This window comes from Nymphalis io, chromosome 3 (assembly GCF_905147045.1).
Source record: "Nymphalis io chromosome 3, ilAglIoxx1.1, whole genome shotgun sequence".
In the NCBI taxonomy this organism is placed as follows: domain Eukaryota; kingdom Metazoa; phylum Arthropoda; class Insecta; order Lepidoptera; family Nymphalidae; genus Nymphalis; species Nymphalis io.
The window spans coordinates 903,441-915,483 of record NC_065890.1 but is presented as its reverse complement, the minus strand read 5'-3'; the positions used below and the strand labels follow the sequence as shown (position 1 = coordinate 915,483).

General features: G+C 37.3%; 1 protein-coding gene across 1 annotated transcript in view; it reads right to left on the bottom strand.

The window, feature by feature from the left end:
* Nucleotides 1-12,043, bottom strand: part of LOC126781087 (laminin subunit alpha-1) — a 173,644-nt gene that overhangs the window by 115,658 nt on the left and 45,943 nt on the right. The window contains 2 exon segments of the mRNA XM_050505909.1: nt 3,226-3,388; nt 3,608-3,782. Of these exon segments, the coding sequence (XP_050361866.1) occupies nt 3,226-3,388; nt 3,608-3,782 (338 nt within the window).

Below are 12,043 nucleotides of genomic sequence, written 5' to 3'. Positions count from 1 at the left end.
TATTATATATGATATTATGAGTAATATTATAAATGCTAAAGTAAACTATGTTTGTCTATTACGCTTAAACCACTGAACCGATTTTGATAAATTTTGGTATAGAGTATCTTGAGCTCCAAGTTTGTCCTTCACAAAGGCTACTTTTATCGTACTTTATACCTGTCAACCCCATTTTTTATCGCTGGTAAAAGGCGTTACGCGTTTCCCCCACAGGAACACATGGGAGGTATGTGGGGCTCGCCGGTGTCCAAGGCATCGAGTGCGCCCCGAACAACGGAATACCCACTAAAAAACCAGCGGTACCCTTTCCGTCTTAACGAGGAGCGCCACGGGATCGCTTGCGCATGCTACCGTGCCTGTCAACCCCCTCCCCTAACGCGTGCTAAAACTAGTATCACATAAAAATACAGTTTTAAATCACAAAGAACGAAAATCATCTAAAACACACAATATGAGATTAAATTATTTAAGGCAGGAAGTAGTGCTTACATTTGTTTCTATTGCCAAATTTTATTTGATGTCATTTGCTGCCGTAAACCTTTCATTAATAATGCAAAAAAAAACTGATTTGAATCGCCTTTACTGATAACAATAGGGCTGACAATCGCCGCCTAATACGAGAGATCTAAGGTGTTACGTCCCTTGTGCGTATAATTACACTGGCTTACTTCCTTTTTATACGAACATTAAATAATTGTTAGTTATTAATTGGTCTTTAGGTAGTAACCACGCAGATAGGACTGCACAGATCCAGCCCCGGATTTATATCTAGGCGTACGAAGCACCTCACAAGGCCCAGTCAAAATAATGGAATGGGGTGCCGCAAATGAAGGCTGATCAAAAACCAAACAAATCTTATTCCAATGTTCTTAAATTAAATTTGAAACGTCATTTAGCAAGATTAACTGATGGTTTAAACTTACCAGTAGTTCGGCTTAGACTACCGAGAAGAACCGGCGAGGAATATACTTTTGAATTATTACAAGATCAAATCGCTCACCGGTTTCAAATACAGATTCCAAACAAGAAATTCAGTAGTAACTCACTCTATTCCCCCTACATTTAAGTGCTAGTAAACACTTACTGTCCCACAATTTTCACATGATCCGTCCCATAACACATGACTCCTCTTTACACGCACCATAAACTTATGTAAGTCATTAAAAAGTCGATAACTTTCGAATGCACGTCGTAAATCTAAAGAGGACAAAGCTGCCGACAAAATAATAGTCATAAATACAATAGTACCACTCTATAAATATTATATTGACGGCGGGAAGACAACGAAGCGCCTTTTTTATTACCTGACCACGTTAGAGTCAATGAAAGTAATTATATTGGTATGTTTTTGTGTTAACATTGAAATATGAAACATAATAGAATTTGTTCGCTGCAATTATAACTTGTTGTTATCGTTTTAAATCAAAAATAACTTCAATATTGCAATAGTACTTTATAAGGCAAATGCATTTCCAAGTCCTAAGTTCGAATTCAGGGACAAGAAAGTGAAAATGAAATCCAATTATAATTTCAAATTACATTGGTAGTTCCAGAGATTAGCGCGCTCAAATAACAACGAAAAAACTCAACACCTTTCTTATAGATATAATCATGAAAATTACGATTCAAATGTGTTTGTAAAAGCTTACTTCTATTAAGTACATTCTTATTAAGTTTCTGAATTTCTGTTTCTTTTAATGTATGTCTGTATTGGTTTAAAATGGACGATACACGCGCTCACGATGCGCTCAGACTCGCCCACGCTGTCTGCGTTTAGGTGTAAATGACCACGATGGCCTAACCGAACGTAATTATTTATTCAACAGATTCAATACAAGCGATGCACGTAGCTCGAGTTATTTCAATAAAGCTGTAATTATACCTCACTCAAAATAACTTTCTAAAAAATATTTCGTGAGTAATTAAAATTGTTAAGATTATTGTATGCAATATGTATTTATTTAAAAAGTTACAGACAAAAAAATTTTACAGACAATATATTTGAGAAATGTATACATTTACTGTGTGTAGTGGCTTTTATAAGTAATGTATGTATTGAAAGTGTCGTAAATTGGACGAATTGTGAATTTCTTTCAAACTGATTACTCAGCCCAAAGTCTAGCATTTCAGAATGGTAATAGTCTGAGTAAGCGTCCCGATTACAACGCCATAAGACAATTTATTGGACGGCTTGTGTTTTCAATAATTCGTATAGTTTTTCAATAAATTCTATGTTGTAATGTTTATATTATAAAAATATTGGATATAATATACTAATAGCGAATAATATAATTTTAGAGATACTTTTTTATAAAAAATAAAAACTGAAATACATGTTAACTTTAATTCAGCTTCAACGTATAAATTGAACATGTTTTAGAGCATACCCCAATCGGAACCACCTCACCTCATATAGCCAGACACGTGGGTGAGTCTGGTCTTACTGATTACTATTTGTGTGAATCGTTAAAATAGAAATTTATACGATACAAATGCTTAAGGTCGAATAACATAAACAACTCCAAAATACGCCAAAATTCCTAATACAATGAGTGTAACATACGTAATAACTTGGTAACACGTGTTACGTCTATCATTGTTTTTATTACTTAGGGATTTTTTAGACTCCATTAATAGTTTTTTCTCATTGTTCAAAATATAAAGATATGTCAATTGTTTGCTATCTAGGTTTCAGGCATGACGGATATATATATAATCAGAATAAACGCAGAGTAGAAATAAAAATGTGTGATTGTTTTTTAACGTAAATCCACCAAAACAAGCATATTATTGCATAATTAAAAATTATTGCATAAGCATAGTATTGGAAGCAATAGCTTATTATTGTGATTTATTTTTCAAAAAGCTACTAGTATTAATTTACAGAATGCTTTGTATTAGAGAAAAATATTATTTTTGGCTTTAGTTAAACTGAGTAATGCATAACTCTCAACAGACTAAGATTTGGGACTTAGCGCTACAGTAACTTTTGTTCAGCTTAAAAATACCTATCCAACGATGTATTACACGTCGCTATTGAAGGGTGGTACCAGAGTTCATACAATCCTGGCATCACCATTTCTTACAGCGCCAATGTATATGGGCGGTGATATCTACTTAACATCAGGTGACCCTATTTCCAGTGTGCCTAGCTATTTAAAAAAAAACACAAATCACAAATAAAACAAAATTCTAGTCACTATTACGTAACTTTACGCCCCTTACCCCTGGCAGAGCAGCAACGAGTTCCACGTGTTGGTATTTATCTTTGGTGATGATTGGACTCTGCCACCACGTGCTTGGGTCGTTGTCGATTGCGAATGACGCTGGATGTCGTCGTGATGATCGGCCGTCTCGACCCTCGCAGACATCGCATACCAAGCCACGTCTGAAAGAACATAACAATTCAGTCATGTCACTAGACGTCATAATTTTGTTTTTGTTCACCGTTTTAAATAAAAAAAATACAATTGTAAAATGTAATATACTGTGAGTTATACTCTTAGAGTTCGTAAGCAGGTCTTTTGTTCTTTCGAACACAACACTGCGTCACAAATTTCAAATAATTATTTGTAACTGATGTAATTAAGATTATTTTCAAACTCACTTCCCAGGTGTGTCCCGGCAAAACTCTTCCGCGCCTTTCTCCCCACAAGTTGCATTAGCAGTGACGACGGAATACAGTGCGACGTCCAGCGGTGCAGGGAGATACCCCCCAGCGTCACTGGTCACAGCCACCTCACTTAACGTTGTGCTGCTCAGTCTGTCTAGCACTGCGCGACCTGGTGGAAACATTACTTTTAAAATATCAGCTTTAAATAAGAGATAGTGTAGCGATGACAAAGCTTTTAATAAAGGACTTAGAAGCTCAGTTGTTAAAACGTAAACAAGTGACTCTTAATCCAATCCATCTTTTGTGTGGGTAAGCACATTGGGCCAGAAGAGGCGGCTTTACTCAGTACTCCCTGTGACTTGTAGAGTTAGTAGCGAAATAGCTTCTATTGTTATTAATAGAGCGTAAGCTACTTTATATCACAAATATCTAATAACTTTAAGAAATAATCTAATTTAATTCAATAAAAAAATACACCAAACTTTTAAAAGAAACGAAAAAGAGAAAAATTATTGGAACAAAAAGATTCAAAAACTACTTATAACCAATGCGTGCTGTGAAATCGCTTATTAAAATTCAATTATTCAATTTACAATCGGAATGTGATGCCCCACACTCGTGGTGTTAGATGACTGGGAAGTCTTCAATTATCACTCATTAATATGTAAGACGTTATGCGTTAATTTGATATATCTATAAGTCAGTAAATAAATGAACGATGTGTCGAATTGTAATGCTTAGAAGAATTCTTATCAAATGCGTGGTTATGTACAAATCGATCGAATCAAAATGAATTATATTTGAAACTTTCAATATGTTAACATTGATATAGTGGATACCAGCTGATTATTTCTCAATGCTGGGAAAAGGTGAAGTGGTCCGAAATATTGAAACATATCTACGTCGACTAAGTCTTAGAAAATTTAAATTTAATTTTTAGGTGAATTTAAGGAATATTTCATCTGTTTAATTAATATATAAAAAAAATAAGATTGAGTGACTTCTACTCTTTCGGAACACCATGAGAAGGTTACATTATCCACTTTGTTGTAACTCGACACCATATGGCACTGCAGCACTTCATCACCGTTCGACTGATCGCTAATATACATATATGTATATAATATATATTTACAGAAAATCAGAAATCGAATCAGAATTCAGATTGAATTCTGATTTGATTCTGACAGAAATGCAATAAAGAGTTCAAAAATATATTTGCACTATAATTTCAAAAGATAGCTTATTCAAAATATTTAAAAAAGCGATGGTTTCTATATACTCTTAGTCCGCCTAACTTTATATTTCAAATAAAAAAAAACGATCGCTTCTAATTGGACTATCAACGTCTTAAATGGAACTTTCCAAATCTAAATTTGAATTTAAAAAAACGAAATCAATTACAATCATTTTCAAATAGAGAATTAAAATATACTTTCAATTTGTTTTTTATGTAGACAATCTAATGTGAATGATATGTAAATACTACTAATACGTTTGAGTCGGATCAAGATATAGATATAAAAACACAAATGAATATTTATAATATTAAAAATACGTAAAATGACATCTAATACTATGAATAAATAAATTTTACCGTTCGAAATGATAAACTTTTATATTAAGAAATAAAATAAAATGTATGTAATTTCAACTTTAATATGTATACAAAATGTCATCTTTATATCATAAAATTATACTGTGTGTGTGTGCATAAGTAGTATTGCTGCAATCTGCGCGCGCATCATGAAGCCATCTGGCACCACTTTATAGAGCCGTCTCTCGTTTTGATATCTTTACACTCGCACTTCATAACCATAGCTTGGGAATTCCAATTTAAAGTTCTATCTCACAGCCATCATATTTCTGTTATTATAAATGTACATCTATCAAATAATAATTGTTAGTTACTTACCTTGTATGCTTTTTATATTAGATTTTATAATGAAAACGTGCAGATTTATATAGACATTTATTTATGTATAGCGATAAATATAATGAAAATTTCTAAGCAAATTATTCAAGTGATAAAAAACAGTTCTATTTTCGTTAAGAATATATAAATTTTATTTTTTTTAATATACGATCAAACGAATTTCTCAAGTGAAGTTCGATCATTATTATATTTCGTTGTTTAATCGAAGATAAAATTAACTAGGAAGTACTTCTAACGTACAACGTAACGTCGCATATTAAGTTTTTTTTTTTAGTGCGGTACAACTTAAAATAATAACTTTCTATGTACCCACATTATTTCCTACATCGGTCTTGCACTCGGTTTGTCTATATTTTTATAGTAAAATAAATACTTTATTTATATATTTTTTTTATAGTATATTACAATCATACATTTACAAAACTTCAGGATTTTTGGGAGGGAAGGCATTTATATCGAATAAAACAAATCATATAATAATGATCGTACTTCACTTGAGAAGTTCGTCTGATCGTATATTATATTTCGTTGTTTCATTCTTCAGATATAATTAACTAGGGAGACGGTATATTTTTATTATAATATTAATATTTTTTTTTATTATTTTTTACACATTAAGTTAGATATTGAACGTATTTGCTACATATTAATTTTGACTCTTGGCCAACTTCACGAAGGCATTCTTTTATTTAACTCTCGGCTAAACACAAGATGTAAAGTCATCACGAATGACTGGCCGCATGGCCATATTATTGCATATACTCAATCAATCAATCAACAGCCAATCGTTGTCCACTGCTGAACATAGGCCTCTCCCAAGGTGCGCCAAAGCTCCCTGTCCTCCGCCTTCCGCATCCAGTTGGTGCCCGCCACCTTCTTAAGGTCGTCGGTCCACCTGGCTGGAGGGCGCCCTACGCTGCGCTTGCCGATTCGCGGTCTCCACTCTAGGACTCGTCTGCTCCAACGGCCATCGGTCCTACGACATACGTGACCAGCCCACTGCCACTTCAGCCTGCTAATTTTGCAAGCTATGTCGGTGACTCCGGTTCTTTTCCGGATAATCTCATTTCTGATCTTATCCTTCAAAGATACTCCGAGCATAGCTCGCTCCATAGCACGCTGAGCGACTTTGAATTTGTGGACTAGTCCCGCAGTTAGTGTCCACGTTTCGGCACCGTATGTCATGGCAGGTAAGACGCATTGGTTGAAGACTTTCGTCTTCAAACATTGCGGTATAGACGACTTGAGGACTTGACGAAGGTTGCCAAATGCTGCCCATCCCAAGCGAATTCTTCGATCGGCTTCCTTCTCGAAGTTGTTCCTACCGATTTGTATAATCTGTCCTAGGTAGGTATATTCACTAACAACTTCGAGAGGTTTCCCCTCGACGTATATCGGTCCCGGCACGACATGCCTATTGAACATGACCTTGGTCTTGTCCAAGTTCATGCCGAGACCGACACACCGGGAAGACTCGCCTAGGCTACGCAGCATTTCGGTGAGTTGTTCCAGCGACTCTGCTATGATGACGATATCGTCGGCAAATCGAAGGTGTGAGATGTACTCGCCGTTTACATTGACTCCATACCTAGTCCAATCCAGCGTTTTGAAAACGTCTTCCAACGCGTTGGTGAACAGTTTCGGGGATATTACATCCCCCTGTCTCACCCCTCTGCGCAATTGGATCGCCTTCGTCTTACAGTCCTGGATGTGGACAGTCATTGTAGCGGCGTTGTACAGACATCTCAGTACCTCGATATATCTCCAATCGATATGACATCTCTGCAATGAGTCGAGCACTGCCCAGGTTTCGATGGAGTCGAAGGTTTTCTCGTAGTCCACAAATGCCATACACAGCGGCTGATTGTACTCTTCGGTCTTCTGCACAATCTGCCGAACAGTATGGATGTGGTCCACGGTGCTGTAGCCTGATCGAAAGCCGGCTTGCTCTGGGGGCTGGAACTCGTCAAGTCGTCTGGCGAGACGGTTCGTGACGACTCTTGAGAACAGCTTATACACGTGACTCAGGAGGGAGATTGGTCTGTAGTTTTTCAAGAGGGTTTTATCACCTTTCTTGAAAAACAGTACCACCTCACTCCCGCTCCACGTTTCCGGGGTCTTGCCATGTTGGATGACGGAATTAAAGAGGCTTGCTAGCTCTTTCAGGACCGGAGTCCCGCCTGCCTTAAGCAACTCTGTTGTGATTCCGTCATCTCCCGGAGATTTGTTGTTTTTAAGCTGTTCTAGAGCCGCCCTAATCTCTCCTTGGTCAACGACCGGGAGCTCCTCGGAGTAATGGCGCATAAGAGGGGCGCGCTGGTCATCAATACTGATTCCCATGGGTTTATCCGATCTTGAAGAGAACAACTGCCCATAAAACCTCTCTACTTCTCCGATAATCTCAGGCCTAGAGGTAACGACCCCACCATTTTCAGTTTTAAGTTTTGTCAGACGCGGCCTCCCAAACTTGCGAGCGAACACTTTCGATCCCCGATTTTGCTCAATCGCAGCCTTGATGGCACGGGTATTGGAGCGTCGGAGATCGCGTCGCGTCAGCGTTTTTATTGTTCGGTTTAAGGCCTTATCTGACAAAAACGATGGTAGTTCTCGTCGTTTTCTCATGAGCTCGAGTGTCTCAGCAGAGAGTTTTGGTGCGTTGTCTCTTCTCTGTGGCGGAAAACACTTGCGGGATGTGTTTTGCAGTATTTTGACCAGCGTGTCGGTTCTCTCATCAATGCTGCTTATGGTTTCCAACGCGGTGAATTGATTTTGAAGTTCCATTTGGAACTTTTCGGAGCCTTGAGCAGCTTGGAGCATGGTAGGTAGGAGAGTAGACCTCATCATTCTCGATCTTTCGGCTTTTAAGTTGATATTTAGAGTGCCTCGAACCAAGCGGTGATCACTTCCGGTATTAAACCTGTTGATCACTGAAACATCTCTAAATATGTGCCTTTTATTCGAGATGATAAAGTCTATCTCGTTCCTTGTCACGTTATCGGGGCTTCGCCAGGTCCACCTCCTCTGAGGCTTCTTTTGAAAGAAAGAATTCATCAAAAAAAGCCCCTGCGCTTCGAGAAAGTTTACCAGCATTTGCCCCCTGTGATTTCTGCAGCCCAAGCCGTAAGGTCCGACTTTCGATTCACCGCTATCTTGTACTCCCACTTTAGCATTAAAGTCTCCCATAACAACATTGTAGTGGGCCCTCGAGGTGTCGTTGAGGGCCTTTGCGATGTCCTCGTACATCGCTTCGACCACATCATCAGAGTATGTCGAAGTTGGCGCATATACCTGTACAACCTTCAGGGAGTACCTGTCGGAAAGTTTTAGGACAAGGTACGCTACCCGGTTCGACACACTACTGATTTCCACAATGCTGCTAATGAGATCCTTTTTGACTAGAAAACCGACACCACCCTGGGAGAGGTTATCACCTTCGCGGAAGTAGAGTAAGTTACCGGACTCTAGAGTTATCGTGTCCTCCCCCTGTCTTCGGACTTCAGATAACCCCAGTATATGCCAGTTTATATGACTTAACTCTACTTCTAATTCGGCGAGGTGATGGTCCAGCCTCATCGAGCGTCCATTATACGTTGCCATTTTCAGTCGTTTTATACGGTAGCCTGCCGTGAACCGGTGATTCTTAGCACCCCCTGCCCTGCCGATACCGCGACCGCTACCTTGGTCGGGCCTAGCGGGCTTGCCGGTAACTGGGGGCCTTTTTTTGGGCGCATCTGCCATTTAGGGAGGTGGTTTGCCCATACTCGCCGCGCTGGGCAGGCGTGTTGGCGAGCGCAGTAGGGGGTAAGATGTTTATGGGAGGGGGGACGCTGCTGCCCATCCCCCCTTTTCCCCGTCCCTCAGTTGCCTCTTACGACACCCACGGGATGAGATTGGGGGAGTACTATTCTAAGCCGGTACTCCACGGCGGATTGCATTATACATTAGATTGCATATACTATTGCTGATAAAATGTAACGCTTACCTTATCTTTAGATGAATCAGATTGAATAATTTTCGAGGTTTATTGCGTCGATTACTTTTTTCTTTCAGTTTCTTAATTTTTTCTTTATAATATACAATTTTGTCAAGACGTTTTACGTTTCAGCATTTGTCTTTCTAATTTGAAAATATATTTCGAAATTGAAGAGCGCGTGCGATCGTTACCTCGCACGAAAAAATAATGAGGCTTAAACCGAGCGCAGGACCAATGATAGAAACTATGTGGGTACATCGAAAGTTACTTTTTTACTTTGTACCGCATTAAAAAAAAGCTTCTAACATGAGACGCTATCTTATAGATTAGGTTGGGTAGGAAGGACTACCTAGTTTATTATATCTGAAAAACGAAACAACGCAATACATGTAACGCAATTAATGCATGTAATATATATGATAAAGACTAACTTTTGAGTTTCTTGCCGTTTCTTACCAACCGGTGGTAGCTTCACATTTGCATTTGTAAACTCACGACGAAAATGCTACTTGAATAAAGTATTTTTCTATTTAATTACTATTTCCTTATAATTTCTATAAAAAATGTATGTCTGTTGTTTGACAATGGCGGTGGAAATATCCACGAAATAGAATACAAGTGGTATTCGCAATGATCAATTTTAATTAGGAGTAGTTACGTACTACCCTATAAGAATATTTAATAAAGAAGAGAAGAATACGGAAGAAATTGATTTAAAAAGGTGAAATAGGTATTAAATCGTGTAAAATGCTTTTTAAGGAATCTGTAGAAGACAGACACACTACTTTGCATAGGTTTGCACCGTTTTTAATCTGTTCTATTGAGATTTAATCTATCGAGATCAGATTGTCAAAGACAATAAAATAATAATTGAAATATTTTATATTATAATAGCACGAATATTCGTTAATGTAAAAAAAAACAGTTAAAAGACGTGTAGAAAATAGATACCACTTAGAATTCTAAAACTCGATAAACTTCCATTTTAAATTGTCACAGAATTAATATAATAATAATATTTTATATGTAGGAAGTTAAACTTAGTTATTTTCGTCATAATCTGACTAAAGGCAGAATAGACTTGGCAATGGCACATCCCTAATGAGGTCCAGATGACGATAATACTCTTTTACAAATGTTATTGCTACCTTAAATATGTCAGATTGATTGAGGAAACTCATCTGAAATTATTTATTAAATATTTTCATGATATTAGAGAAAATAACTGAATTAGGTAAAATAAATTCGTCTCAACGTAAGCTGTGTTCTAATTACAAATGATATTCGTTGCAAAAATGCTACATTATTACCTCATAACTTAATTAGTTACTTGATATAACTGAACTGAAATAAACAACTTTGACATTGAATCGATGCGATATCATTGGTCGATATCTTTAATGATCTATGATATTCATTATGACTATTGAAAAATTGCGTTTTGAATGTTATGAATGCGAAATTGTTATCGTAACTTATCATATCATATATGTGGAATAATGTTAGCGTTTGAAGGTACCCATATTGTAGGTGGTGGGGAAACGCAGTTCGGAAGGGTATTCCAGACATTAGCGGTGCGTATCAGAAACGAGGAAGCAAATCGAATCGTACGTGTCTTAAGTACGTCATTTACGTTTACCGGTACAGATCTTAGTATATATATATATATATATATATATATATATATATATATATATATATATATACATATATATAGTCAAGAACTATTGTAGTACATAATATAGCAGAGCTATTAAAAATCGCATGGAATATGTAAATCTAAGGTTTGTTTACCTCTGCAATTACTTCGATTGGAATAGACTATGATTGATTGTGAAATTTATAATGTCTTCAGAAGGAACTTGCATCGAGGATACAGGTTCGGTCTAGTTTAAACTAGAATTTTTATGATGAAATACATGCGCATATATGTTACGCGCAACGATCGAAAACGCGCACAAGCTCAAGCAAATGTGTTCTTATAAAAAGACCCATGACGCGTTGTGGCAAACACAGAAAGACCACATAGTGAAATTCGCATCGTGGCTATCCTGCAATTCGACCGTAACGCGTTGTGGCAATGAAGTAAACCCGTATTTCCATCTCTAGTTACATTCTAAGTTATCGTTTTCTTGACATCCTTTACACAATCTGTACTTTTTGTTCTTCGTCTTGCCTTATAGCTGTCAACGGATCAATGCTTCGCTTGTTTATAATAAAACGAGCGAAGCAAACCGACTCAATATTGTGAACGAAGTTTAGTTTATAATAAAAATCATACGATTTCGATAATCTATAATCGTAATGTTATTTTGAACTCCCTTAACATAAAATTAACCGTAACTGTAACAGCCTGTGAATGTCCCACTGCTGGGCTAAAGGCCTCCTCTCCTCTTTTTGAGGAAAAGGTTTGGAGCTTATTCCACCACGCTGCTCCAATGCGGGTTGGTAGAATTCACATGTGGCAGAATTTCAGTGAAATTAGACACATGCTGGTTTACTCGCGATGTTTTCCTTCACC